This window comes from Cottoperca gobio, unplaced genomic scaffold (genome assembly GCF_900634415.1).
Source record: "Cottoperca gobio unplaced genomic scaffold, fCotGob3.1 fCotGob3_259arrow_ctg1, whole genome shotgun sequence".
In the NCBI taxonomy this organism is placed as follows: Eukaryota; Metazoa; Chordata; class Actinopteri; order Perciformes; family Bovichtidae; genus Cottoperca; species Cottoperca gobio.
In genome coordinates, this window is record NW_021166878.1 from 27,083 (window position 1) to 55,000 (window position 27,918).

The 27,918-nt window shown below is 48.9% G+C and overlaps 5 protein-coding genes across 12 annotated transcripts; 2 read left to right on the forward strand and 3 right to left on the reverse strand.

The window, feature by feature from the left end:
* The first annotated feature begins 455 nt into the window (after positions 1-455).
* LOC115005113 (high affinity cGMP-specific 3',5'-cyclic phosphodiesterase 9A-like) lies at positions 456-3,405 on the forward strand. 2 transcript variants are annotated; one of them, XM_029426922.1, is made up of 7 exons: positions 456-675; positions 891-983; positions 1,720-1,787; positions 1,853-1,955; positions 2,049-2,153; positions 2,522-2,668; positions 2,836-3,405. In XM_029426922.1, exons 1-7 carry the CDS (start codon positions 553-555, stop codon positions 2,917-2,919), a joined length of 723 nt encoding a protein of 240 aa, XP_029282782.1. In that variant the 5' UTR covers positions 456-552; the 3' UTR covers positions 2,920-3,405. The 2 variants fall into 2 exon arrangements, with proteins under 2 accessions (XP_029282782.1, XP_029282781.1); XM_029426921.1 differs by having other exon boundaries at positions 457-675; positions 2,833-3,405.
* A 1,804-nt stretch (positions 3,406-5,209) lies between these two features.
* clcn4 (chloride channel, voltage-sensitive 4) lies at positions 5,210-14,010 on the reverse strand. 5 transcript variants are annotated; one of them, XM_029426935.1, is made up of 12 exons: positions 13,567-14,010; positions 12,028-12,182; positions 11,520-11,619; positions 11,107-11,294; positions 10,761-10,883; positions 10,422-10,628; positions 9,862-9,942; positions 9,175-9,720; positions 8,583-8,769; positions 8,038-8,436; positions 5,791-6,007; positions 5,210-5,621 (listed from the first exon to the last, which is right to left on the reverse strand). In XM_029426935.1, the coding sequence occupies exons 1-12, from the start codon at positions 13,652-13,654 to the stop codon at positions 5,531-5,533; spliced, it is 2,382 nt and encodes a 793-aa protein (XP_029282795.1). In that variant the 5' UTR covers positions 13,655-14,010; the 3' UTR covers positions 5,210-5,530. The 5 variants fall into 5 exon arrangements, with proteins under 5 accessions (XP_029282795.1, XP_029282799.1, XP_029282797.1 ...); XM_029426939.1 differs by having other exon boundaries at positions 13,562-13,743; XM_029426937.1 differs by lacking the exon at positions 13,567-14,010 and adding an exon at positions 12,730-12,986.
* A 548-nt stretch (positions 14,011-14,558) lies between these two features.
* On the reverse strand, positions 14,559-20,750 carry LOC115005114 (uncharacterized). Of its 3 annotated transcripts, XM_029426923.1 has the most exons (10): positions 20,304-20,750; positions 19,697-20,149; positions 19,105-19,368; positions 18,747-18,998; positions 18,411-18,659; positions 18,035-18,292; positions 16,131-16,433; positions 15,775-16,044; positions 15,444-15,527; positions 14,559-15,327 (listed from the first exon to the last, which is right to left on the reverse strand). In XM_029426923.1, the coding sequence occupies exons 1-10, from the start codon at positions 20,714-20,716 to the stop codon at positions 15,261-15,263; spliced, it is 2,613 nt and encodes an 870-aa protein (XP_029282783.1). In that variant the 5' UTR covers positions 20,717-20,750; the 3' UTR covers positions 14,559-15,260. The 3 variants fall into 3 exon arrangements, with proteins under 3 accessions (XP_029282783.1, XP_029282785.1, XP_029282784.1); XM_029426925.1 differs by lacking the exon at positions 19,697-20,149; XM_029426924.1 differs by lacking the exon at positions 14,559-15,327 and having other exon boundaries at positions 15,490-15,630.
* A 732-nt stretch (positions 20,751-21,482) lies between these two features.
* Positions 21,483-22,676, reverse strand: LOC115005118 (glycine-rich cell wall structural protein 1.8). Its single transcript, XM_029426929.1, has one exon. The coding sequence runs from the start codon at positions 22,674-22,676 to the stop codon at positions 21,483-21,485; it is 1,194 nt and encodes a 397-aa protein (XP_029282789.1).
* A 1,778-nt stretch (positions 22,677-24,454) lies between these two features.
* On the forward strand, positions 24,455-26,411 carry LOC115005123 (vasodilator-stimulated phosphoprotein). Its single transcript, XM_029426934.1, has 2 exons — positions 24,455-24,903; positions 25,718-26,411. The coding sequence occupies exons 1-2, from the start codon at positions 24,468-24,470 to the stop codon at positions 26,020-26,022; spliced, it is 741 nt and encodes a 246-aa protein (XP_029282794.1). The 5' UTR covers positions 24,455-24,467; the 3' UTR covers positions 26,023-26,411.
* The last annotated feature ends 1,507 nt before the right edge of the window (positions 26,412-27,918 follow it).

The window sequence follows — 27,918 nt, forward strand, 5'->3', positions numbered from 1 at the left end:
ATCCTGAGTGTCTCTGTTGATCCTGAGTGTCTCTGCTGATCCTGAGTGTCTCAGCTGATCCTGAGTGTCTCTGCTGATCCTGAGTGTCTCTGCTGATCCTGAGTGTCTCAGCTGATCCTGAGTGTCTCTGCTGATCCTGAGTGTCTCAGCTGATCCTGAGTGTCTCTGTTGATCCTGAGTGTCTCTGCTGATCCTGAGTGTCTCTGTTGATCCTGAGTGTCTCTGTTGATCCTGAGTGTCTCTGTTGATCCTGAGTGTCTCTGCTGATCCTGAGTGTCTCTGTTGATCCTGAGTGTCTCTGTTGATCCTGAGTGTCTCTGTTGATCCTGAGTGTCTCTGTTGATCCTGAGTGTCTCTGTTGATCCTGAGTGTCTCTGTTGATCCTGAGTGTCTCTGTTGATCCTGAGTGTCTCTGCTTGATCCTGAGTGTCTCTGTTGATCCTGAGTGTCTCTGCTGATCCTGAGTGTCTCTGTTGATCCTGAGTGTCTCTGCTGATCCTGAGTGTCTCTGTTGATCCTGAGTGTCTCAGCTGATCCTGAGTGTCTTTGCAGATGTACGGCCTCATCTGGCTCACAGACCTGCAGAGCAAAATCTCCACAATCGACCTGCTGATCATGTTGACCTCAGCGCTGTGCCACGACCTCGACCACCCCGGATACAACAACGCTTACCAGGTCCCTGTCTGCCTGTCTGTCTCTCTGTCTCTCTGTCTGCCTGCCTGTCTGTCTGTCTCTCTCTCTCTCTGTCTGCCTGTCTGTCTGTCTCTCTGTCTGTCTGCCTGTCTCTCTGTCTCTGTCTGTCTGCCTGTCTCTCTGTCTCTCTGTCTGCCTGTCTGTCTGCCTGCCTGCCTGTCTGTGTCAGCTGTCTGTTAACCTGTCTCACCTCACAGATCAATGCTCAGACAGAACTGGCTCTGCGCTACAACGACATCTCCCCGCTGGAGAACCATCACTGTGCCGTGGCCTTCAGCATCATGTCCAAGGTTCAAACATCTGTCCTGTTCATCTCCACCGTGTTCCTCACATGTCTCACCTGTAAACATTAGACATCTGTCCACCGTGTTCCTCATGTCTCACCTGTAAACATTAGACATCTGTCCACCGTGTTCCTCACATGTCTCACCTGTAAACATTAGACATCTGTCCACCGTGTTCCTCACATGTCACCTGTGAACATTAGACATCTGTCCACCGTGTTCCTCACATGTCTCACCTGTGAACATTAGACATCTGTCCACCGTGTTCCTCACATGTCTCACCTGTGAACATTAGACATCTGTCCAGCGTGTTCCTCACATGTCTCACCTGTGAACATTAGACATCTGTCCAGCGTGTTCCTCACATGTCACCTGTGAACATTAGACATCTGTCCACCGTGTTCCTCATGTCTCACCTGTAAACATTAGACATCTGTCCACCGTGTTCCTCACATGTCTCACCTGTGAACATTAGACATCTGTCCACCGTGTTCCTCACATGTCTCACCTGTGAACATTAGACATCTGTCCAGCGTGTTCCTCACATGTCTCACCTGTGAACATTAGACATCTGTCCACCGTGTTCCTCACACGTCTCACCTGTGAACATTAGACATCTGTCCACCGTGTTCCTCACACGTCTCACCTGTGAACATTAGACATCTGTACTTTCTTGATGACATCATAGTGTTTGATGGATTGCAGAGCTTGAAGTGTTGTAAGAGCGACTCTGTGTTTGCAGCCGGAGTGCAACATCCTGAAGAACGTGACGTGTGAACATTACAAACACATCCGGGGAGGAGTGATCAGGTGAGGCTCCGGCCGGCAGCCTCCGCTCCCTGTCGCTTCTTCTCTTTACACATCTTCTCTTCCAGATGTATTCTGGCCACCGACATGGCGAGACACAACGACATCCTCAGCCAATTCAAGAGCTTCCAGCCGGTGTTCGACTTCAGCAACAAGGAGCACAAGGAAGTGGTAAAGAGCTTATATATCACATCTCATGTGACTTATTATTAGTTCATCTCATGTTCTTATTCAGTACGATAAGAGAAATACAACCCTGTGCAGCTGATGAAGATCATGGTGAAGGTGAGCGACATCTCCAACGAGGCGAGGCCGATGGCGGTGGCCGAGCCCTGGCTGGACTGTCTGCTGCAGGAGTTCTTCCACCAGGTTCCTCACTGACACTCAGCGACCTTTGACCTTTGACCCTTACATCATCGTGTTATTTAATGAGTTTACTCTCAGCTCCTGTGATAACACTATAATAAAGTGTGTATCTAAAGTACACACAGAAGTGCATCATTACACACATCTCAGACTGCTTCAGCATCTGGTGCACAGCAAACAATAATACAAACAAACATTGTATTAGGTATTAATATTTATTTTTATGGCAGTTTTTGCCCTTTCAGGACATCAGAGCAACTTTAAAGGATGCGTGAGGGTTCAACATATATTCATAAGAAGGTATTTGTTTAAACAGGAGCCACAGGTTGACGGTCAGGACTGCAGGGAAATGAAATGTTCTTGTTGTGCAGAGCGACTCAGAGAAGCTCAAAGGGCTGCCAGTGGCTCCCTTCATGGACCGAGACAAAGTGTCCAAACCGTCCTCTCAGACCAACTTCATCCGGTTCGTGCTGCTGCCGCTCTTCTCCGAGCTCACCAAGCTGTTCCCCTGCCTGCAGGTAGAGCCTCCCCGCTGCCTCTCAGGGTTACACCTGCTGTCACAACCGTCTTCATCAAAGTGCAAACACTGCAACATGTAACAAGACGTGGCAATCTGTGAAGCAGCACAAGAGCAGTGAATCCATCCCATAGTTGTGTCTGAAATGTGCCGTGATGTCTCCAGCAGCACATCGTGGAGCCGGTGCGACGGGCCCTGCAGCACTACTCCGACCTGGAGAGCGCGAGCCAGAAGGGGACGAGCAGCGCGTGACGGAGCAGCTGATCTGGAGAACATGCTGTGAAGTAGCTCATCCAGCTTTTAAAGAAACATGTACGTGTTGGGGTAGTTTAAATGCTCATTCTGAAGTGTGTGTTTCTCATTGTAGGTTAATATATAACATAACATATTCTGACGTTAACGTGGGGAGCAGGAAGTTATGATTTTATAATCTCACAGAATGTTCAAGTTTCTGTATTTATTAGTGTGTGTTACGTTGCTTTCTTTTAATAGCTACACTAATGACATAATTAGCTGTTTAGTTAACATGTCAGGAGGAGCAGCGCCACCTGGTGGACAATGTACTCTTTGCATTTTCTGTAAAAGTGGGACGACATTAAAGAGAAGTCTGGAGATATTCTTAGTTTGGTAAAGTGTTTAAATTAACCTGCACAGAATAGTTTTGTGTTTCTTGCCATCGGTTTCATAAAAACACTTTAATGTGAACGACATTAAAAGCTCTGATGTGAAACACGTTTATTCACCGTCTGAAGGTTTATTTTTCAATCACTTCATTTACAAATTCAAAAAAGAAACAAAATGCAAATATGTGTTTTCTGTACGAGTTATGCGTCTGATAAATATTTAGTTCAAAACAACAAATACCCAGGGCTCAACGTTAGTTAGATATATACAACACTTGATGATTCAATACGTTCTGTAGGCGTTTAAAAACAACATGGAGTGTGTTCCAGTCTTTATGTCCCGTTAGCAGCTGGGAGCTCGGACCCTTCACTACAACAATATCACGACAGCAACGGACCGAGCAGATGAAGACACTGGACGTGTGTCCGGAAGCAGGAAGCAGGAAGCAGGAAGCAGGAAGCAGGAAGCAGAGAACTGGGTTTGGTGCAATCTTACGTGAAAACATTAGGGTGGGGGTTTGACACGATTAAATGAACAGTTTGTGCCTTCAGGTCAAAGTAACAGAAACATGAACACGGCAGCAACAGTCCCAAACGCTCCGCCTCTAAACGCCTTCAGTGTTACAGTTCAGAAGATCGCGCGTTATTCTTTTATTACTCCCATTATAGTGCAAGAACCATCAAATCACTCAGATTTGATGGTTCTTGCACTGGTCTGAACTCTTCTACAGCGACATCATGATCCAGTGTGGTGCTCTGTGCGAAGCATTCCAGCTTTATACTTTTACTCCTGTCAAGTGGCAGCGCGGCCTCAACCAATCTGACCATTCACCAGTTCACCATTCACCAGTTCACCATTCACCAGTTCACCATTCACCAGTTCACCATTCATCAGTTCACCATTCACCAGTTCACCATTCACCAGTTCACCATTCACCAGTTCACCATTCACCAGTTCACCATTCATCAGTTCACCATTCACCAGTTCACCATTCATCAGTTCACCATTCACCAGTTCACCATTCATCAGTTCACCATTCACCAGTTCACCATTCATCAGTTCACCATTCACCAGTTCACCATTCATCAGTTCACCATTCACCAGTTCACCATTCACCAGTTCACCATTCATCAGTTCACCATTCACCAGTTCACCATTCATCAGTTCACCATTCATCAGTTCACCATTCACCAGTTCACCATTCACCAGTTCACCATTCACCAGTTCACCATTCACCAGTTCACCATTCATCAGTTCACCATTTCACCATTCACCAGTTCACCATTCACCAGTTCACCATTCACCAGTTCACCATTCACCAGTTCACCATTCATCAGTTCACCATTCACCAGTTCACCATTCACCAGTTCACCATTCATCAGTTCACCATTCATCAGTTCACCATTCACCAGTTCACCATTCATCAGTTCACCATTCACCAGTTCACCATTCACCAGTTCACCATTCATCAGTTCACCATTCATCAGTTCACCATTCATCAGTTCACCATTCACCAGTTCACCATTCACCAGTTCACCATTCATCAGTTCACCATTCATCAGTTCACCATTCACCGTTCACCAGTTCATCAGTTCACCATTCACCGTTCACCAGTTCATCAGTTCACCATTAATAACCATCTATGAGTCTCATCAGGCGGAAATCAAACGACATGATATCCTAATAGATTATTAGCCAGACGTACACACACACAGTCTCACACACACAGTCACACACACACAGTCTCACACACACAGTCTCACACACACACACACACAGTCTCACACACACAGTCACACACACAGTCTCACACACACACATACAGTCTCACACACACACACACACACACACATACAGTCTCACACAGACACACACACACAGTCACACACACACACAGTCAGACACACACAGTCACACACACACACACACAGTCACACACACACACACAGACACACACACAGTCACACACACACACACACACACACACACGAGGATCCAGAGTTTGGCTTTAGCCGTGCTAAAGTCTTCTCAGATGATGAAGAGAAGAAGCTTCACCTGATCAGAACTCTTCCTCGGCTCAGTGTGCGACAGTGTGAGATGGTTGCGAACATATTGAACACACGTGGAGCAGCTGGGTCGGGCCTGGCAGGAGGGGGGAGGGGCTTCTCACAGTTACAGTAGCGTCGCACCGGTTTCACCTATTTACACCGCCGGTCGCAGGAGTGAAGCTCGTCTCTGGCTAATTAAACATGATGGACTCTGGATCCTGGTTCATCATCTGAGCCATGTGTCGCAGAACGTCCTTCTTGGTGATGATGCCGAGGAGACGCCTGAACAGAAACACACAAGGTCAGAGGTCACTTCCTGTCTTTCCAACAACATTCTCAGCGATAACGTTTCTGATCAGTTAATCAATGAACCATCATGAAGGATCATGACGTCACACTGAAGAAGGTCAAGGGTCAAAGCATTTCATTTAGCCAACTGTCCACCTCTTACCCGCTCCGGGTGACCAGACACTGGCGGAGGCCCAGCTTGCGGAAGATGTCCACCACCGTCTCCATGGGCGTGTGGTCGGTGACGGTGAAGGGGCTGAGGTTCAGGATGCGTCGCAGCTTCAGAGGCTGCGGGTTACTGGCCGGCAGCTGCGGCGCGTCCTCGGTGAAGTAGACCACCGAGCTGCTCACCACGCCGTCCTGCTTCTGACGGGCGGTCTCTGCAGACAGACGGGGGAGACGCGCCGCGTTGTCAAATTAATCTGCTCCGTGTTTCCTGATGTGAGTGAGTGTGTGAGTGAGTGAGTGTGAGAGAGTGAGTGTGAGAGAGTTGAGTGAGTGTGTGAGTGAGTGTGTGAGTGAGTGAGTGAGTGGTGAGATGAGTGTGTGTGTGAGTGAGTGTGTGAGTGAGTGAGTGTGTGAGAGGAGTTGTGTGAGTGAGTGAGTGAGTGAGTGTGAGTGAGTAGTGTGAGGAGTGAGTGTGTGAGAGAGGAGTGTGTGAGTGAGTGTGTGAGTGAGTGTGTGAGTGAGTGGAGTTGAGAGTGAGTGTGTGTGAGTGTGAGTGTGTGAGTGATGAGTTGTGAGTGAGTTGTGTGAGTGAGTTGAGAGTGTAGTGTGTGAGTGGTGAGTGAGTGAGTGTGTGAGTGAGTGAGTGGGTGTGTGAGTGAGTGTGTGATGAATGTGTGAGTGAGTGTGAGTGTGTGAGATGAGGGTGGGAGGGTGAGTGAGGGAGGGTGTGAGTGAGGTGTGAGTGAGTGTGTGAGTGAGTGTGTGAGTGAGGGTGGGAGGGGAGTGGGGGTGAGTGAGTGGGGGAGAGGGAGTGGTGTGAGTGAGTGAGAGTGTGTGTGGGGGAGTGAGTGTGGTGAGTGAAGGTGGGAGGGTGTGTGAGTGTGTGAGTGAGAGTGTGAGTGAGGGAGAGGTGTGTGGTGAGTGAGGGGGTGTGTGAGGGAGTGTGTGAGTGAGGTGAGTGAGTGGTGAGTGAGTGTGTGAGTGGGGGAGTGAGTGAGAGTGTGGGGTTGTGGGAGTGAGGGTGTGAGTGAGTGAGTGAGTGAGTGAGGGTGTGAGTGAGGTGTGAGTGAGTGAGAGTGTGGTGTGAGTGAGTGTGTGAGTGAGTGTGTGAGTGAGTGAGTGTGGTGAGTGAGGTGAGAGTGTGTGTGTGAGTGAGTGTGTGAGTGAGTGTGTGAGTGAGTGTGTGAGTGTGTGAGTGAGTGAGTGTGTGAGTGAGTGAGTGAGTGAGTGAGTGTGTGAGTGAGTGTGTGAGTGAGTGTGTGAGTGAGTGTGTGAGTGAGTGTGTGAGTGAGTGTGTGAGTGAGTGAGTGTGTGAGTGAGTGAGAGTGTGTGTGTGTGAGTGAGTGTGTGAGTGAGTGTGTGAGTGAGTGTGTGAGTGTGTGAGTGAGTGTGTGAGTGAGTGAGTGAGTGTGTGTGAGTGAGTGTGTGTGAGTGAGTGTGTGTGAGTGAGTGAGTGAGTGAGTGTGTGAGTGAGTGAGTGTGTGAGTGAGTGTGTGAGTGAGTGTGAGTGAGTGTGTGAGTGAGTGAGAGTGTGTGTGTGAGTGAGTGTGTGAGTGAGTGAGTGTGTGAGTGAGTGTGTGAGTGTGTGAGTGAGTGTGTGAGTGAGTGTGTGAGTGAGTGTGTGAGTGAGTGCGTGAGTGAGTGAGAGTGTGTGTGTGAGTGAGTGTGTGAGTGAGTGAGTGTGTGAGTGAGTGTGTGAGTGTGTGAGTGAGTGAGTGAGAGTGTGTGTGTGAGTGAGTGTGTGAGTGAGTGAGAGTGTGTGCGTGAGTGAGTGTGTGAGTGAGTGAGTGAGTGAGTGTGTGAGTGAGTGTGTGAGTGTGTGAGTGAGTGAAGTGAGTGAGTGTGTGTGTGAGTGAGTGTGTGAGTGTGTGAGTGTGTGAGTGTGTGAGTGAGTGTGTGAGTGAGTGTGTGAGTGAGTGTGTGAGTGTGTGAGTGAGTGAGAGTGTGTGTGTGAGTGAGTGTGTGAGTGAGTGAGAGTGTGTGTGTGAGTGAGTGTGTGAGTGTGTGAGTGAGTGAGTGAGTGAGTGTGAGAGTGTGTGTGTGAGTGAGTGTGTGAGTGAGTGAGTGTGTGAGTGAGTGTGTGAGTGAGTGTGTGAGTGTGTGAGTGAGTGAGTGAGAGTGTGTGTGTGAGTGAGTGTGTGAGTGAGTGAGAGTGTGTGTGTGAGTGAGTGTGTGAGTGAGTGTGTGAGTGACCCTGTTCACCTGCAGGACCCTGTTCACCTGCAGTGTGTGTTTAACTCACTGATGGCGAGGGTGAGATCCCGGCGCTGAACGAAGCCGATGAGCCTCTCCGACTCTCGGGACACGACCACCGGGAAGCCGTTATAGTCGGTGTCTTTGATCAGCGTCTCCACGTCCTCCACCGTGGTGCTGTCCTGGGTGAGGACGGCCAGGGGGGGGTCGTTCCTGCGGGGCCGCATCACGTCGGTGGCCAGGGTGCGGTGGGTGAACTCGTCCCTGACGTCCAGGTAGGGGTAGCCGTTGAGCTGGATGTGAGACTCGTAGATGCCCTCCTTCCCGAAGGCGTCCGCCACCCATTTGCTGGTGACGGCGGCGGCCATTAGGGGGACGATGTACTCCAACCCGCCGGTGAGCTCGAACATGATGACCACCAGGGAGACGGTCATCCTGGTCACCCCGCCTGAAGGGACGCAGCTGCTTTATTTCACTTACAGTACATGTTGTCATGCAGCGTCATCACAACGCGTGTACGTGAAGCTGCTTCCTCACATGGAACATTTCACAAAGCAACAGCAGAAACAACGACTGACTGCACATCACGCTCACCCAGACAGGCGGCGGCTCCCACCATGGCGTAGAGTCCCGGCGTGACACAGTCTGCGCCGGGCCGGCACCAGTTCTTGAAGATGATCCAGTCGTGGTGGTGGTACGCCATTTGCTCCACGGCGATCCCCACGATCCGTCCTGCAATAGCTCCGACCGCCATGCTGGGAATAAAGAGCCCCGACGGGATCTGGAGGGGAAACGGAGGACGAGCGAGTTACAAACAGCCGAGCACGTGGTTCACATTTATACACGTCTTCCTGTGTGACATCATCACCTCGTGTGAGCAGTGGCGTCTGCACAGTGTGAGGCACTCACACATGTTTACATTAATCTGCACAGTTAAACAATAACAACGGTCAGCTTCTCCCGTCAGGATCCTTCAGTGCTCCTGGTGCAGCAGTGGTGCATCATGGGAGTTGTCTCTCTGATTCAAAGGTTAAACATCAGAGTTTCTCCTGCACGCTGTTCGGCCGCCGCTAACGTCTGTCAGCTTGTTTCTGTGAGAACGTTCAGGACTAACATAAAGTACGTTTAACGAGGAGAAAACAACAAACAAACCAAACGTATTCCTCGGCGTCGTCTTGGTACTCACCTTCATGCCGAAGGTGAAGATAGTGATGACGATCTTGAAGACGAGAGCGAGCGCGAGCTGCCACAGAGCGTTGTACACCCCGGGTCCCGCCGGTCGGTCTGGGATGTCGTCCACCGGCCGACTCATGTTGGGGTTATTAATGTAATCACAGAGCTGCGACGACTCCAGCGCGCCGCAGTCGTTGAAGAGCTCAGAGATGAGCTCGCTGGTGCTGCGACGGGTATACGGGTTGGGAAACGCCAGCAAGGCGGTGATACCCGTCACGGCGATGACCTCCAAGACCGGATACTTCCCCAGCTGGGTGGTCTTCCTCCGACGGCACCAGGCTATGTTGGCCTTGATGAAGAGGGTCCCCCAGAGGCCGCCAAACACGCCCAGCAGGATGAACGGCACCAGCTCGGCCATGTACCACGGCGTGTGGTACTCCACGTAGAAGAGCACCAGGCGGCTGTTACCAAACGGGTTGATGGCGCGCAGTGTGAAGGCGGCGACCAGGGCGGCGAAGAACGAGCGCCACAGAGTCTTCAGAGGGAAGTAGTAACTGACCTGCAGGAGACGAAGGACGGGCGACCGTCAGGAGAGTTCTGGAGACCAGCTCACATGCTTTCCTTCACTTTGTGACACAGAGCGCCGAACAAGTAAACAAGAACCGGCGCTCTGCGTCACGGGTCAGCATGTTTAACAAACCTCCTCCAGGCTGAACAGAACTCCTCCGATGGGCGCTCCAAAGGCCACCGACACTCCAGCTGCTGCTGCCGCTGATAACACCTGAGGTCAGAGGTCAGAGGTCAGAGGTCAGCCACTTACACTCTCACCAGCGTTTCCTGAACGCAGCGAAACTCTGCAATCACCGCTCGACATGTTTCAGTGCTGGACGAAATACTCGCACATAATATAACAAACGCACGTCACCATCATGTGCACCATCATGTGCACCATTATGTGTACCATCATCATGTGCACCATCATGTGCACCATCATCATGTGCACCATCATGTGCACCATCATGTGCACCATCATGTGTACCATCATGTGCACCATCATGTGTACCATCATGTGCACCATCATGTGCACCATTATGTGTACCATCATCATGTGCACCATCATGTGCACCATCATGTGCACCATCATGTGTACCATCATGTGCACCATCATGTGCACCATCATGTGTACCATCATGTGCACCATCATGTGCACCATCATGTGTACCATCATGTGCACCATCATGTGCACCATCAGCAGCGTACCTCTCTGCGCTTGCCCTCGTTCTTGCTGTACTTGGAGAAGAGGCTGCAGAAGAGGTTTCCGCAGCAGCAGGCCACGTGGACCAGAGGGCCCTCCTTCCCCAGGCTGAGCCCCGACGACACGGCCAGAACCAGGGTGACCGTCTTGATCAGCAGGGTCCATTTCCCGAGGTAGCCTCTGATGATGAAGCCGCTGAGGATCGTCTTGATCTGCACAGAAAACAGGGAAACTCAGGGAAATGTCTGCTGGAAGAGAAAGATGTTGAAATGGTTTCATAGTCTTATTATAGGAGACTAAACGTATGCACATGTCCCCAGTGATGCACAAGAGTTAACGTTCACCTCTGGGATCCCTGAACCGCAGGCGTACGGAGCGAACACTCGCACCAACGACACCGCCAGGAAGGAAAACAGCAGAGCCCACAGAACGTACAGGAAGTAGTTCAGCACGTATGCTCCCGCTCCCTGAAAGAAGTCAGATCAAAACCAATTCGATGATGCGGCACACGAGACGCTCGAGCTACAGACGTGTATAGAAACCTTATTTTTTATCATTTCCCGATTAATGATTTAAAGACTACATTATTGTGTCTGTGTCTCTCGTAGATCTAAGATTATCAATGAAGAAGAATTGTGCAGCTGTGGGTTGAACTTCTGTGCTGTTTTATTTTGGCGAGTCAGGTCTGACCTCGGCGTGGCCCGTCATCAGCTCGGCCCACTTCTGCCACTGTGGACACTTGTCCCGGTCGTCAAAGGTCGTCTCGTTGGACGTCCAGCAGCACTGCTCGTGGCTGTACCAGAAGGCCGTCAGACACACGCCTTCCTTCAGGTCTGTCATCCAGTCCACCGCCAGGTCAATCACTCCGGCCAGCGTACCTGCAGAAAGCAGACAGCGTCAGTGCACCTCATGACAAAGTTTCACAATGAGAGAAGATGTTTCAGGCCCTCCTCCTCCTCCTCCCTCCTCCCTCCTCCCCCTCCTCCTCCCCTCCCCCCTCCTCCTCCTCCTCCTCCCTCCTCCCCTCCTCCTCCTCCTCCTCCCTCCCTCCTCCTCCTCCTCCCTCCCTCCCTCCCTCCTCCTCCTCCCTCCTCCCTCCTGACCTGAGAGGAGTCCGATGAGCAGCATCACCACCCATCCTGACCAGGCGTCCAGCAGGCTCTTGATCAGCTCCCAGAAGGACTCTTTGCTCTTACTGGTGATCTGGGAGAGGAGAGATGAATGATATTCACTTTGCATTGACTAGCTGATGATTCAATAGAAAGTCCCAGGTTTCTACTCTTTAGGAACTCACTGGACAAAGATGGTAACAGCAAGTCCTCCCCACTCACTGTCCAGATCTGTTCAACGTGTGTTACTCAGGAGAAAAGCTCTGGGCCTTTGTGCATTTCAAAGGACGAATGTTACCTGTAATATCGTGGAGGGCAGGTCATTCTGCAACATGTCACACAGCAGTCTCAACATTTACCTGAACTGTTCCTTTAATGTTCTTCAGGTTTATAACAACACGATAGTAACAGAGAGAAGAACTTCGGGAACAACAACTGCTGAATAAGAAACATCAAGTAGCTAAGTATACTGTATGTGTGTATATAGAAAGGCTGATTGAACCTTGCGGTGCCGGTCCGTGTCTCTGGATTTCTCCCTCAGCCAGTCGATGGTGTGGAAGTCTTCATACGTGCCCACATCAGGAAAAGGCTCGTCCAGGAAATCCATCAAGTTTCCAGCTCCGTTCATCTCGTCTGTGGGCGTGGCACTGCTGACACCTGCCAGGGGAGCATCAGAATAACCTTCAGTGACATATGGTTGAATTACTCTGTGGGGGTGAAGACTATCTTCAGCCTCCATCTCACACAAAACATGTGCTCGTAGACATTACGTTTGATTCTCCATTAGTTATTGAAACAAATGCATTCATTACTCAATTATCAAATCGTTTCTGACTAGTTGTCAGGCCACCAGCTGTCTCTACTTTAAGACAGGTCTCCCTGAGGGCTACCATCATGTTGCATCATTAGATGGGAGGAATCATTCCGTTGTGCTGTTTTATTAACATCTCTGAATGAATACACAGAAGGCTGTCACATGAAATACTGCAGATAGATTAGTGTTAGCATTTCAAGCTAACTGTATGCGCCGCATTAGCACCGTCCTCTCGCTGTGAGCTAGCTCAAGTCTTTACCTTCAGCAGCTTCCATGTTGCAGTCCGTCCTGACGTGTTTTACATTAATAACTCTCTAAAGTGGGCTTTAATGTGCATTTTAGCGTTAATACAGAGAGAAAAGTGGCGTTAATGTCATGAAATAAACATACAGCGTCAGAGACGGCTTCCCACAATGCACCTGTTCGGACCAAAGATCGTCTATTAAACGATGACTTGGAGAAACAAGGTTCACACGAAGTGCTAGCATCACAATGCAGCAGGTGCTAATGTTGTGTTACAGTACAGCCTTATGGCTCAAATACAGATATATTTATTATATTTTGTGTTAATCTGAGAAGAAGTGGAGTACAAGTATAAAGTAGCAGAACATAGAAAAACCCAAGTAATTATATATAAACATTAATAAACAATTACTGATGAAGTAAAACGTTATTTTACTGTTAAAAAACTATATGACAATTAATAAATGTTATATTAACAGTTTTTTGTTGCACATATTTAAGAACAGCAGATATTTGAAACACTTTAATAGTTTGTAAACCGTCTAATAAACATTATTTGGATTTCTATTATGACGCGACAACTTATAATTATAAGACCTTGTTAAATTAATAAATACTTTGCAAAGCATCCATAAACATTATTTAGATAGTGAATATTTGTAATGGTTCATTTGTTTCTGGTCTATTCATGTAATGTTTAAAGATGTTTTACAAATCATTTGGTAATGATCAACACGTATTGTAGTGAATAAAGTCATGTGTGCAACAATAAACTGTTTATTAATGTAATCAGAATGCAATACATCATTTATAAACTAATTACCACTAACATCGTTTATAGCATTACTAATGATTAGTAAATATTATTCATTATAATTGTGTTTAACAGTAAAATAACTTTTAACTTAAGTTTAATCAACAATCAATTTGGCATTTATAAATTCTTATTATGAGAAGATGCTCTGCTCCAGTGACTTACTGCACCTGCACCTCCACCTGCACCTGCACCTGCACCTCCACCTGCACCTGCACCTCCACAATGACTCCTTCCTGTCAAGGGGCAGCAGTGCATCTGGACTTGTGCAGGGTCTCCTCTGATCCACCTCCACCTGCAGCAGCTCAGTTTCCTGTGGAAACAAACATTCAGGAGTGCATCTGTTCCCCAATCAATGACTGATCAGTCACCGGGAAGGATTCTTTCGTCCTGGTAGAATAACACATTTCACAGGGTCAAGCTTCATCCAGTATATTTTTAAAGTATAAAGTATAACTTTGTCATTTCGAGTGGGGTCTTCTATAATGGGGGGGAGCTGTGCTCTTTGCAACCTGTGCAGAAAGTGCAGGCGCTGCTGTGCCTTCTTCACCAGTGAGGAGGTGTGAAGGGACCAGGTCAGACTGTTTGTGAGCTGCACCCCCGAGAACTTTGTGCTGTCTATGGTCTTCACTGCTGAGCCGTTGAGGAGGAGCGGTGTGTGTCAGTGCTGCTTTTTCCTGAAGTCAACAATGATCTCTTTTGTTTTGTCAACATTCAGGATCAGGTTGTTGGTGTGACACCAGTCTGTCAGGTGTTTCACCTCCTCCCTGTAGGCCAGTTCTGCTGACTTGAAACATGAGGGAACAATAGCCTGGTCCAGTCCCTGAGCAGCCGTCCTGGAATACTGTTTCTTCAGCGTCCTCCGGACCTCAGCTGTGTCGAGGATCAGTGATTGTTCATCATGCTTGGGGACAGCTTTCCTTGCAGTTGTGTTGTTTAGTGCCTCAAAGCGTCCAAAGTGATTGTTGAGGTTGTCGAGAAAGATTGTGTTGTCCTCACAGGGGGGTGGAGCAGCCTTGTATGAATTCCCTGCCACGGTGCAGGTTGGCTCTTGCTGACCTCAGTTATGTTTATTAATTACATAACTGAGTTTCCCAGAATAAAAGTTGATCATTTCAAATATGTTTCAAAAGTTTGTGAAATGGTTCAAATATAAATCAGGTTTCTGTTTCTAAAGACGAGTGTTTTTAATTCTCCATAACATGATTGTAATGACTGCAACTCAAAATGATGCATTGAATATAATGCAACACATTTCAAATGTTTACAGTCGTACATTTCACAATAATAATTCTTTGCAGAATATATGAACTCGTGTCGGAGTCGTGGCACAAAGTCTCAGCTGGTAACTGCTTCACACAGAACTTCACTTACAGCCAGAAGCTGCAGTTTATAGTGAAAGAAGGATTTTAATGTGGGAAAGAGAACGAGCAGAGAAAAGCATCTCTTTAAAATGTCACTTACATTGTATGTCCGCACATTCACAACGTTAAAATGATTCACTGTCATCTCCATGTTTCTTTATGACATCATGACTTGAGGAATCATTGTAGTCATTGTTCTTTAACTAAAGATTCGTCCCAGAATACAGTTCTCAAAAGAACAACAATGTAAACGGTTCTGGCTTCTGTTTGTTTTGCCAGAATGAATTGAATCACGAGGCCAAGAGAACAATGTGATGTCGGGAGAATGATCATGAATATGAGCACCATGACAGAATAATCTACAGTACCTCCAGAACAAGAGAGAAGTCCTGATCTCCAGGTAGTTACTATCACACTCTGCTCTTGGCTTCCATATACCCAGGATACCTCAAACACAGTATTAGTACCGATCGGCACATTACCGCCACGCTGACGACACTTCACCATATTTCAAACTGCTTGTCTTTGTTGAAGGATGATCTGTCCACAATGTTGTTCCGGAAGAGTCTAGAAAACACAAAAGCAGAGAGAACAGACGTCATTCGTCCAGAATACGAGGAACAGTATGAACGATTAGAAAGATTTCTGAGTAAGCCTACGAGTGTCGATGAATGTTGGCTCACCGCACAGTGTGAATGGAGGGGTTGAGGGAGACCAGCTGCAGTAACGTGTCGGTTGAAGCATCAGTGATGTTGTTGTGACTCAGACTGGAACATGCACACAAACACAGAGAAACATCAGATCCTGCTGCTGGAGGCTGTATCGTGAGGTCTGTGTTTACTTCAGCTTCCTGTAGACATCGCCCTGACCCTACAGATACGATGGTCTTATAAAGTAGTTTGTCCACATCATCACACCGACAGTCATATATTAATATATAATATTTAAGGTGCAGCAGCCCTATATTTGGAGTTATTGATAGTGCTGAAGGAAGGGTTAGGGTTTGCCACTCACTCCAGGACTTGTACTTTGTGCAGCTGTGTGCAGAGTGTGAGCAGCAGCTGGTCAGTGAGCTGACAGTGACTGAGGTCCAGCTCTGTCAGCTCTTCAGAGGAGTCCAGCATCAGGACCAAAGCTCCACAGGACCGCTGATCCAGAGTGCTGTGACTGAGGTCCAGCTCTCCACCCAGGGCTCTACAGAGGGACACTGCCCGTCTCACTGTGTCCCTCTCACTGTTCACAGGAACCAGGGACAACAGCTGGAGGAGGACAGCTTTACTGGCTCTAAACAGGAGAAACTGTTACGATGCAGAATCATGAAGGAAAACAAGCTTCTTCTCTGGTTTCAGTCTGTTGGTGGTCTTTCTCACCTGAGGCGGACTCTGTCCAGGACAGGAAACAGCAGGTCCAGTCCACTGTCCTCCACCTCACAGTCCTGCATGAGGAGCTGTGTGTCCCGGCTGCTGCGTCCCAGGATGGTGGAGATGGCCCTGCAGTCATCAGCAGTCAGACTGAGAGTCTCTGTGTGATGCTCCTCTGACAGCTCCACACAGGAGGAGCAGGACACGTCCAGCCTGTGCTGCACAGCCCTGAGCAGACCCACTGCTGCCCCCTGCTGGGCGTCAGAGGCAGCACAGCAGTGGACCAACCTCAGCAGCAGATTCCTGTCAACACTGGGAGGAACATTTATTTAACAATTAAACAAATAAGGTAACCATATAGTTTCAATGATCAGTTGATATGATCTGCAGATTCATATCTAAAGCAAACAAATAAAACTAATTTGAGGATAATTATGTTTCTTATCAACTTGGGTCTTATTATCATACTGTAGTCCTTCATTTCTATCAGTAATAATGACATCATGTGAATAGCTAAGATTTGGGGACATGGTGACATCATCTTTAAGCGTTTTGATTGGTCAAGAAACACAAGCGTTCATACTGTCAGAAAGGATGAAAACAAACTTCCGGGTTCGAAGAGAAAATTAAGCGGTCAGCCGTTAACAGTCATCACAGTTTGAAGATCCACTTCCTGCTTCAGTGTGCCACTGTGCTGACTGGAGTTGCGTAGTTTTCCTATCATCACTTCATACAGTGTTCCCGACACAGAAAGTGTTTCAGATATTCTGGAACTCGTCTTATTGCTGGTGTTTCTTGACCCGTCAGATTTCTTCTTAGCAGCGTGAACACAGATCTCAGCCGTTAACTTGGTGAGTACGATATGATTATTACCGACAGAATGGTGATAAAGGTACTGTGGACCTTGAGAATATGTAAGAAACAGAATGATCTTTTATTGTCATATATATCTTTATACATATATATTGTCCAGGGATAGGTGAGTTATATCCTGCGTGTTGGGAGCGTATTGTATCAGCTGCAGCATCAAGCCGGCTCGATTACTGTAATGCACTCTTTACCGGCCTCCCAAAAAAAACAACGGAGAGACTTCAGCTCATCCAAAACGCTGCAGCGAGGCTGCTGACTAGAACCAAGACGAGAGACCACATCAGTCCAGTGTTAGCCGCTCTACACTGGCTTCCACTAACTCTTAGACTTTAAGGTCCTCCTTCTTGTATACAAAGCCCTAAACGGAACCTCACCAAGTTACACTGCCAACTCTCAAATAGCCTTTTAATGGTGATATTTTATATCTCTTTACTTTAGACTTTTAATGGTGATATTTTATATCTCTTTACTTTAGACTTTTAATGGTGATATTTTATATCTCTTTACTTTAGACTTTTAATAGTGATATTTTATATCTCTTTACTTTAGACTTTTAATGGTGATATTTTATATCTCTTTACTTTAGTCTTTTAATAGTGATATTTTATATCTCTTTACTTTAGTCTTTTAATGGTGATATTTTATATCTCTTTACTTTAGTCTTTTAATAGTGATATTTTATATCTCTTTACTTTAGCCTTTTAATGATATTTTATACAATCTATAATGCTGCTACTTTATGCCACTTTAAACTCATTTAAATGCTTTTATTAAAGCTGCTATTTTATCTCTGAACTATTAGCCTTTTCCACTTTTACTAATGTTAGTTTTTAATGCTATTATTTTTAATGCTATTTTTAAAGCTATTTCACATTTACATCAACACTGTGATTATTGTAAATGCTCAGTAAAATGTTGTACTAATTGTTTGTTTTTGCTGTGAAGTACTTTGGGCTGCAATTCTTGTATGAAAGGTGCTATACAAATAAAGATTTTATTTATTTATTATTATTATTATTGAGAAACGAGCACTGATGTCTGACCTGAGTTGAGAAACTTTGTCCAGCATAGAGACGAGGGACTCTATCTCCCCTGCTGGTATGGAGGTCCACAGGAGGTTCAGCTTCACTCTGTCACTGTGTGTGAGGGTGAAGTGCAGAGCAGCACAGTGCACCGAGTCCATCTCTTTGCAGGTCAGGCTGATCACATGATCCAATGACCTCAGTAAACAGGGTATAAGGGGACTGGCTCCAGCTTTATAAATCTCTCTGATGGCAGTCAACACAAAGCTGGGACTGGGCCTGAAAAACATTAATGTATTCACCACATTATGTTCAGTGAAAACATATGACACAACAACACATATGGAAATGATTAATGTCTGTATCTGGTCGAATGTAGAAACAACTAATTGATCACATTTTAAAGACAATCCTATCCAGAAAGGGAAGCAGACGTGTGATGCTCTCCTGTAAGAAGCGGTTCTTCCTCATGTTAACAGTGATGGTCTGAGCTGAAGGCTGCTGCAGCAGATAGTGAAGAAGCTCCCAGTTCAGACTGCAGGAGGTCAGGTCTCCCCCAACCTTACTGAAGAAGCACCAGGTCAAGTCCTCATCCTGGTTTTCATAGAGGAGGGAGAGGAGCTGCTGGAAAGTCTTCTCACTCAGTCTGCAGATAAAAAGTAGAACTATATGTATATTAATAATACATTTCATTCATTAGTATGTGTTTACGAGGCTCAGGAAAGACTTGTACGTGAGTTTTAGACGGCCATCATGAAGCAGCAGTGGAATGAGAGCCAGAGCAGGAACACAGAGCTCAGTCAGCTCTAACCGTCTGACTGGCCAGTATCTCAGCAGGGAGGCCAAACTACTGCCAACCCTCCTCTCTCTTTGTGATGGAAGGGCTGTCTGAGGGCAGAGAGATAGCTCTTCAATAGTCACCGGACAGGCCACTCTCCGTCTTCTTACCCATCCACACAGTAGCAAGGCCATGTCGATGGAAAGCCTGAAAACAAAAACAGAGTTGTGACATAAATGACCTTCACCACTAAGTAAACATTTAAACTGGACAAGATGGCATCATAAGAACAATTAACGACATAAATACGTACCTCAGACTGTGAAGATGTGTTGTGCGTCTAAAGAGGAGGGAGGCTCCTCTGACAGACATCTTTCTGGGTGTGAGGGTGAGATCCACTTTAGAGCCACAGACTCGGAGAACTCTCCCCACAGACCGGCAGGTTTTCCTGGGTAAGTCTCCTGTTAACCGCAGGGTGAACCCCAGCAGCTGCAGCAGAGAGGACAACTGCTCAGCCTCCGCTCTGGATCGGACAGACAGGAATGTACACACTCTCTGGAAGAACTCTGGATCGCAACTGAGACACAAGAATGTGGATGAAGTGTGAAAACAGCAAAGGTAAAGTACAAGACATTCTGCATTACAAACCATCTTACTGTAAGAACAATGTCTTTCATCATGATACACAGGAGGCTGTGTTTTCACTGTGATATCACAATATATAAATACTGTGGAGATAAATGATGACTGAACTGAGAACTGGCATTTATCTTTATCTACATTAAATACATGTGTAGACGCCCATCAATTAACTCTTTTTAAAAACTGGAGATTATAAACTGGATCTTTTGAAAACTCTGAAGCCACATTATTATTATTACATATACAGTATTTATCTGACTTACCTGAGCTGTGAGATATAAGGCAGACACTGTAGGACACTCCTCACTTCACTCTCTTCATGTGAGCAGCCTCTCAGCTTCACTTGTTTCTTCTCTGGTTGGAGTTTCAACACTTCCAGGAGGATGGAGGTCTTTGTCTCTGAGAGGTCTATGGACCAGACTGCAGGAACTGACTGGAGAACTGAGTGTAATGATGGAAGAACACTCAGACCTGTTTCAGTCTCATGGTCCTTCAGGCGGGAGTACAGATCCAGCAGGACACTACACTGATCATCATCATCATCATAATCATTATTATAATCCCAGTGAGGGAGAGGGAATGTTTTGTATGTGCACACTGATGATAACAGCTCCAGTATCTTCTCTCCTGTCTGCTGTTCTCTCTCTGCTGCTGCACAGAACAGATTCACTAACATCTTGATTTCTTCTGAAGGTTTTGATGACTGAGGCCTGAAACTGAAATGAAGATGAAAAAAGATGTGATGTAAGTTTTCTATCATGTGAACTGTAGTATGAAATCTGTTCAAATGTAATCTGCATGCAGAAACACTCAAATGAGATGAAACTGCTTCTATAGAAAACTGAAAGAATGAAAAAGAAAACCATTTACCTGAGCTGTGAGATATAAGGCAGACACTGTAGGACACTCCTCACTTCACTCTCTTCACCTGAGCAGCCTGTCAGCTCCACTTGTTTCTTCTCTGGTTGGAGTTTCAATACTTCCAGGAGGATGGAGGTCTTTCTCTCTGAGAGGTCTATGGACCAGACTGCAGGAGCTGACTGGAGAACTGAGTGTAATGATGGAAGGACACTCAGACCTGTTTCAGTCTCATGGTCCTTCAGGCGGGAGTACAGATCCAGCAGGACACTACACTGATCATCATCATCATCATCATCATCATAATAATCCCAGTGAGGGAGAGGGAATGTTTTGTATGTGCACACTGATGATAACAGCTCCAGTATCTTCTCTCCTGTCTGCTGTTCTCTCTCTGCTGCTGCACAGAACAGATTCACTAACATCTTGATTGCTTCTGAGTCACTCCACCTGCGGGAGAAACTGGAACGAGAATTGAACATTTTGTTATCGTATGATGTCAACAGCAGAGAATAAGCGGTGCATCAGTGACATGGAGTGTATCTGCCTCAAGCCTACAAACACACACCAATGAGCATTATACAGTGTATGGAGAAGGTAGAGAAAGAAGAAGAAAAGGTGGAGAAGGTAAAGAAAGAAGAAGAAAAGGTGGAGGAGGTAGAGAAAGAAGAAGAAAAGGTGGAGAAGGTAGAGAAAGAAGAAGAAAAGGTGGAGGAGGTAGAGAAAGAAGAAGAAAAGGTGGAGGAGGTAGAGAAAGAAGAAGAAAAGGTGGAGGAGGTAAAGAAAGAAGAAGAAAAGGTGGAGAAGGTAGAGAAAGAAGAAGAAAAGATGGAGGAGGTAGAGAAAGAAGAAGAAAAGATGGAGAAGGTAGAGAAAGAAGAAGAAAGGTGCGCCTTTCTCCTCACTCCTCCTCCCTTTTCTTCTTTCCTCCTCTCCCCCCCTGTTTCTTCTTCTCTCCCTCCTCCTCCCGTTTGGCTCCGGTCGCGCCCGCCGCCTCCCCTTTGGCGCCGCTCCTCCCTCCTCCTCCCCGCTGTCTTTGTTGTCTCGCCCGCCGCCGCCCAGCTGGCTCCCGGTGCGACCGCCGCAGCCCCTGTGGCGCCGGTCGCGCACCGCCCGCGCACGGTTGGCTGCGGTCTCTCCTCCTCCTCCAGTGCTTCGTCCGTTTCTCTCCCTCCCCTCCCTGTGCGCTTTCTAGCCCTCCGCGCGCCCGCTTGTCTTCTGGTCGCGCCCGCCGCCGCCCCGGTGGCGGCGCTCGCGCCCGCCGCAGCCCGGGTGGCGCAGGTCCGCCCCCCCGCCCCTGTGCGGCGGTCCCCGCCCTCCGCCGCCCCTGTGTCTGTCGCCGCGCACCGCCGCCGCAGCGGTGGCGCCGTCTCTCCCGCCGCCGCCCCGGTGGGCCGGTCCCGCCGCCGCCGCCCCGCTTGCGGCGGTCGCGCCCGCCCGCCGCCCCTCTGGCGCCGGTCTCGCCCGACGCCGCCCCGGTGTCGCGTCGCGCCCGCCCGCCCCGTGCGGCGGGCGTCCGCCCGCCCGCCTCCCCGGTGGCGGCGGTCGCGCCCGCCGCGCCCGGGTGCGGCGGTTCCCGCCCGCCCCGCCCCGGTGGCGCCGCGTCGCGCCCTCCTCCGCCCGGGTGGCGCCGGTCGCCCGCCGCCCCCCGGATGGCCGCGGCCCGCCCGCCGCCGCCCCGTTGCGTCGACTCGCGCCCGCCGCCCGCCCCGGGTGCGCCGGTCCGCCCGCCGCCGCCCCGGTGCGGCGGTCCCGCACGCCGCCGCCCCTGTGGCGGCGCCGCGCCCGCCGGCCGCCCCGCTGGCGGCGGGCCCGCCCGCCGCCGCCCGGTGCGGCGCTCGCGCCCGCCGCCGCCCGGGTGGCGGGCGGTCCCGCCCGCCGCGCCCCGTGGCGCCGGTCGCCCCCGCCGCCGCCCGGGTGGCGGCGGTCGCCAGCCGCCGCCCCGTTGGCGCCGGTCGCCCCCGCCGCCCACCGGTGGCGACGGTCGCGCACCGCCGCCCCGTGGCGCCGGTCGACCCCGCCGCCGCCCCGGGGGACGGTCCGCCCGCCGCCGCACCGGTGGCGCCGGTCCCGCCGCCGCCGCCCCGCTGGCGCAGGTCTCGCCCGCCGCAGCCCCGGTTGCGCCGTCGCGCCCGCCGCCTCCCGTGGCGCCGGTGACCCCCGCCTCAGCACCGGTGGCGGCGGTAGCCCCCCTCCCCGGTGGCGCCGGTCCGCGCCCTCCCAGCCGGTGGCGGGGTCGCGACCGCCACGCCCAGGTTGCGCCGGTCCCGCCCTCGCAGCCCCGCTGGCGGCTCCTCTCGCCCGCCGCCGCCCCCTTGCTGCTTTCCCGCCCGCCCTCCCGTTGGCGCCGGTCGCTCCCCCGCCCCTTTTGCGCCTTCGCGCCATCCCACGAAAAAGGTGCGGCGGTCTCGCCAGACGCCGCCCGCTGCGCGACTAGCGACGAAAGACGCACCGCTGAGGCGCTCGCGCCCGACGCCGCCCCGGTGCGTGTTCTCGCCCGCCCTCTCCCCGGTTGATTAGCTCTCTCAATCCCCTCCCTCTTTGCGCCTCTACCTCCCGAAGCCGCCCCTCCTGCTTCGGTTCCCCCCGCCGCCGCCCCGGTGGATGTATTTAGCAGCTGCAGCATCCCTGTTTAGCATTTATAGCACGCCAGCAGACCCGATTTCGGTATGTTCGAGCCCGCCAAGGTGGAGACGTATCTACATCCTCCTCAAAGTGGCGGTCATTTCCTCCCTCCTCCTACCGGTGTTGGCCTGTCGCTCAACTAAGACTCACACCCTGATGGCGTCCTCTCTCAAGAAAAGCAACGCTTTCTTCGTTCAGAAAGCATCAGCACCCCTTTTCGGCGGTATCTAAAGAGAATACCCTTTTTATAAGATAGATAACGAAGCCTACACGTTGTCGGCTCTCAATACCTGACGCATCCCCTCTTTCTTGCTTTTTTTTGTTTTTCTCTCCCTCCCCCTCCCCTCTTTCTTCGCTCTCTCCCTCCTCCTCCCCTTTGTCTTCTTTCTCTCCCTCATCCGCACGGTTGTCTCCGGTCGATACCGCCGGCCGCACCTGTGCTTCTCTCTACGCCCTCCGCATCCCCTTTTTTTGCGTCGCTCTCTCCCTCCTCCTCCCCTTTTTCTTCTTTCGCGCCCTCCGCCTCCCCTTTTTCGTCTTTCGCTCCCTCCTCCTCCCTTTTTCTCCTCTATCCTCCTCCTCCCCTCTTCTTCTTTCTCTCCCTTCCTCCTCCCCGTTGCTTCGTCTCGCCTGCCTCCGACCCTTTTCTTCTCTCTCGCCATCCTCCTCCCAGGTTGCTCACTCCCTGCCCTCCTCAGCAAATCTGGACTTGGTCTCTCCCTCCTCCTCCCCCTCTGTCTTCCTCTCGAAAGAACGTCCGACCTCTTTCTCTTTCTGCGCCATCAACCTCACCGTTTTCGCCGTTCTCTCCCTCCTCCCCGTTTTGCTTCTTTCTAGCACTCCTACTCACGCTTTATTCTTTCATTCCCTCCTATCCCCCTTTGTATCCTTTACATAATAATACTCACAATGTCCCTGTCACTCAATCAGACTCCACGGTTGATGCATTAGCAGCACAAGACTACAAGCTTGATATTTCGCGACCCTCACTCCGCCCCTTTGTCGTCTTTTCCTCCTACAATCACCGCTGGAGATAAGGTAGAGAAAGAAGAAGAAAAGATGGAGGAGGTAAAGAAAGAAGAAGAAAAGGTGGAGGAGGTAAAGAAAGAAGAAGAAAAGATGGAGGAGGTCAAGAAAGAAGAAGAAAAGATGGAGGAGGTAAAGAAAGAAGAAGAAAAGATGGAGGAGGTAAAGAAAGAAGAAGAAAAGGTGGAGGAGGTAGAGAAAGAAGAAGAAAAGATGGAGAAGGTAGAGAAAGAAGAAGAAAATGTGGAGGAGGTAAATACCGTAAGCAAAAAAGCTGGAGAAGGTCTAGACCGCCCCCCCCTGGCTTGCTGTCCCTCCCGCCTCCGCCCCTGTGGAGGCGGTAGAGCCGACGCAGCCCACGATGGAGGAGGTCTATAACGCCGACAAATGGGAGGAGGTAAAGAAAGAAGAAGAAAAGATGGAGGAGGTAAAGAAAGAAGAAGAAAATGTGGAGGAGGTAAAGAAAGAAGAAGAAAATATGGAGGAGGTAAGAAAGAAGAAAATGTTGATGGAAAAGATGAAGAGATGGTAGACAGAGAGAAAAATACAGAAGAAGAAGGAAAAGAGTGGAAAGAGGAAACAAACTACGATCCATCACCTCCATCACCTCCATCACCTCCATCACCTCCAGCACCTCTACGAGCCTGTGAAAGTGCTGAATCGCTGTGTCGTGCTGGTGCAGAAGCAGGAATGGAAGCTCTCCGAGCCCCCACAGAAGAAGAGAAAGGCTCAGGCGCTGGGGAAGTTTATCTCACATCAGCGAGCGGCGACAAAGAGACAACACAAAGTCCGACGGACACAAAGTCTGAGGACGATCGTCTGACTCTGAGAGTAGAGGAAGCGCAGAGTTTGGAGGAACATGAGCGACTTGAAACCACGACGCTGACATCATTTCCTGCTCCAGGACATCGAGGTGAAACAGACGCCGTCATCCAGGGAATTACACCTGACCTACAGACAGGTGAGCACAGGCGAGACTCTGAGCCACCATTTAAAGAGGCGATTACAGAATGTACACACAGTCATCATATTCTACAACAGGGTTTAATTTCATAAAGGTCTTCCCTTGAAGTTTCAATATAAAGATAAAGGTGGTAAAATGTTCTTATGTAAGATTATTGAATTCAAAGTTAAATAAAACTCAGTTAGAGATTGCTCAAAAATATAAAAACATGAGAATAAATATAAAGTGTAAAAGCAGCTAACACCAGTGCCCAATAGAATATCAATAATATTGAATGCAGGCTGGAATTAATGTTATTTGAATTATTTCACAAATTTACATTCCAAACCTTTTCATTCATTATATATATATAATATAATGTGGCCGATTGGAGTTGATCTGACTTGAAGCTGACAAACTAATCACATTGAGTTGATGAGAAAAGATTCAAATAAAGTGAAATAATCTGTGAAAAAGATACAAAAATAACCCGAAGTTAAGTGATCTGTATAAAAGGCAATCCAATAAGAAATACACTTGATGTTATTTGTTGCTGTAAGTGTTTAAATATCGGACTGGAAGTCTTTGTTTAGAGTTTGCAGTGTAGACAGGATCTTATATAACGATTGGCTGAAAACACAATTACTCAGAGTGGAGATTCAGGCCAGACAGTGAATTAATTCATTACAACTTAATTAAAATTCCACAAAGATGACAGTCACTCTATTGCTAGAAGCAAATGAAAATAAAAAGAGCTCCACAGAGCAACTCATATCATGCTAAAAATATGTATTTTAATCAAATAGGTAATATTTCCCACTATTTCCATCAGCTTGCAGGTTTGAGGAGAACGTGTCTCTGATGGATGCAGCTGCTGAGTCGTCGTCAGGAGCCGGAGGAGGAAGCAAAGAGCTCAGTCCCACGCAAAACTCATCCAACCCTGTGATGGACGTGAAGGAGGACCGAGGGGACAAAGAGAAAGGAGGTCCAAACTCTGACGATATGAACGACGAGACTGAAGACAAGAAGAACGACAGCCGCCAATCGTCAAAGTACCAAACTGTGTCCTACAGGAGGATCCGCAGAGGGAACACCAGACAGAGGATTGATGAGTTTGAGGCCATGATGGACTCGTGATCGAACCTGAAATATGCTTGAGGATGATAGCAGTAACATTTAGAGAAAAGTAGTGGACCCAGGATAGAGCCTTGTGGTGCGCCATAATGTCTGTTCCGTAATTTTTCAAATTCTGTGAGTGAAAGGCGCTAAATAAATAAAATGTATTTGTTTATACAGTAGCAAAAGGCTCAACTTTGAAGTCTCAGCTAACAGCACACTCCCTTTTTAATTTCCCTGTCCTGGTTTCCTCTCGGGGTCCCAATTCTCCAGTATTTCTCCACATTTTCACATCTTTTACTTGTTTCGGGCACTGCACGGCGCGTGTTTCGGGCACTGCACGGCGCGTGTTTCGGGCACTGCACTGCGCGTGTTTCGGGCACTGCACTGCTCGTGTTTCGGGCACTGCACGGCGCGTGTTTCGGGCCGGCGCATGCACGCCGTGTGTTTCGGGCACTGCACGCCGTGTGTTTCGGGCACTGCACTGCTCGTGTTCTGGCACTGCACTGCGCGTGTTTCGGGCACTGCACGGCGCGTGTTTCAGGCACTGCACAGCGCCTGTTTCTGGCACTGCACTGCTCGTGTTTCGGGCACTGCACGGCGCGTGTTTCGGGCACTGCACGGCGCGTGTTTCGGGCACTGCACGCCGTGTGTTTCTGGCACTGTACTGCTCGTGTTTCGGGCACTGCACGGCGCGTGTTTCGGCACTGCACGGCGCGTGTTTCGGGCACTGCACGGCTCGTGTTTCGGGCACTGCACGGCGCGTGTTTCGGGCACTGCACGGCGCGTGTTTCGGGCACTGCACGGCTCGTGTTTCGGGCACTGCACGGCGCGTGTTTCGGGCACTGCACGGGGCCGCTGTGTTTCTGGCACTGTACTGCTCGTGTTTCGGGCACTGCACGGCGCGTGTTTCGGGCACTGCACGGCGCGTGTTTCGGGCACTGCACGGCTCGTGTTTCGGGCACTGCACGGCGCGTGTTTCGGGCACTGCACGGCTCGTGTTTCGGCACTGCACGGCGCGTGTTTCGGGCACTGCACGGCGGTGTTTCTGGCACTGCACTGGTCGTGTTTCGGGCACTGCACGGCGTGGGTTTCGGGCACTGCACGGCGCGTGTTTCGGGCACTGCACTGCTCGTGTTTCGGGCACTGCACGGCGTGGGTTTCGGGCACTGCACGGCGTGTGTTTCGGGCACTGCACGGCGTGTGTTTCGGGCACTGCACAGCGTGTGTTTCGGGCACTGCACAGAACCCTAACCCTAACCTTTCCGTCGGGCACTGGGGGTGCACTCTTTATCGGACAGGGACAAAAAATGATTGAATGAAAACTGAGAAACAAAAACTTCACGGTTGAATTATTCTGTAAAGCCAGTTAAGCCTACAGATTGACCACATTTGAGAATATGATAAACTACAATAGAAAGGTCACTTGTTGCCCCGTTGGAATTTCAAACTGATCTCACTAATCAATTAGTTAAATTATTTAAAATGCAATACTTTATCATCAAGTCATAACTGACATAATATGATTAAATTGCAAAAACAGTATCATTCACTTCTTATATCTGTAAAGTCCTAGAAATAAACAGTGATACTCTTAGCAACATATTTTTGCGAAGAAACTGAAATAACCGATAAATGTGTGATTGACATATGTTTTATATTTAATGTAATTTTCACAGTTGAATAATAACTGTATTATATTTATTGATTCACTTGAATGATATTAAACAAGCTTACAAAGCATCATACAGATTTCTTTGTTTTGATATTTCTCAGCGGTACCTCTACACTAATAGAGTTAAATTCATCACAAAGTTCTCTATCTATCTATCTATCTATCTATCTATCTATCATCTATCTATCATCTATCTATCTATCTATCTATCTATCTATCTATCTATCTATCTTTCTATCTAT

Bases quoted from the DNA above. Each gene is read 5' to 3' on its own strand.
- LOC115005113 (XM_029426921.1), top strand. From the start codon at position 553: ATGTACGGCCTCATCTGGCTCACAGACCTGCAGAGCAAAATCTCCACA. The intron at 1,956-2,048 runs GTAAAGAGCTTA...AACCCTGTGCAG, and splicing joins ACAAGGAGCACAAGGAAGTG to CTGATGAAGATCATGGTGAA. The intron at 2,154-2,521 runs GTTCCTCACTGA...CTTGTTGTGCAG, and splicing joins TGCAGGAGTTCTTCCACCAG to AGCGACTCAGAGAAGCTCAA.
- clcn4 (XM_029426935.1), bottom strand. From the start codon at position 13,654: ATGCACTGCTGCCCCTTGACAGGAAGGAGTCATTGTGGAGGTGCAGGT. The intron at 10,629-10,760 runs GTGAACGTTAAC...TTTTCTGTGCAG, and splicing joins GCGGTTCAGGGATCCCAGAG to ATCAAGACGATCCTCAGCGG. The intron at 8,437-8,582 runs GTGAGCGTGATG...GCGTCCCTTCAG, and splicing joins GGGAGCCGCCGCCTGTCTGG to GCGGGGTGACCAGGATGACC.
- LOC115005114 (XM_029426923.1), bottom strand. From the start codon at position 20,716: ATGTTAGTGAATCTGTTCTGTGCAGCAGCAGAGAGAGAACAGCAGACA. The intron at 18,660-18,746 runs GTACAAGTCTTT...TTTTATCTGCAG, and splicing joins GATGGCCGTCTAAAACTCAC to ACTGAGTGAGAAGACTTTCC. The intron at 18,293-18,410 runs GTGATCAATTAG...AATGTTTTTCAG, and splicing joins GATAGGATTGTCTTTAAAAT to GCCCAGTCCCAGCTTTGTGT.
- LOC115005118 (XM_029426929.1), bottom strand. From the start codon at position 22,676: ATGGCGCGAAGGCGCAAAAGGGGCGGGGGAGCGACCGGCGCCAACGGG.
- LOC115005123 (XM_029426934.1), top strand. From the start codon at position 24,468: ATGGTAGACAGAGAGAAAAATACAGAAGAAGAAGGAAAAGAGTGGAAA. The intron at 24,904-25,717 runs GTGAGCACAGGC...TATTTCCATCAG, and splicing joins TACACCTGACCTACAGACAG to CTTGCAGGTTTGAGGAGAAC.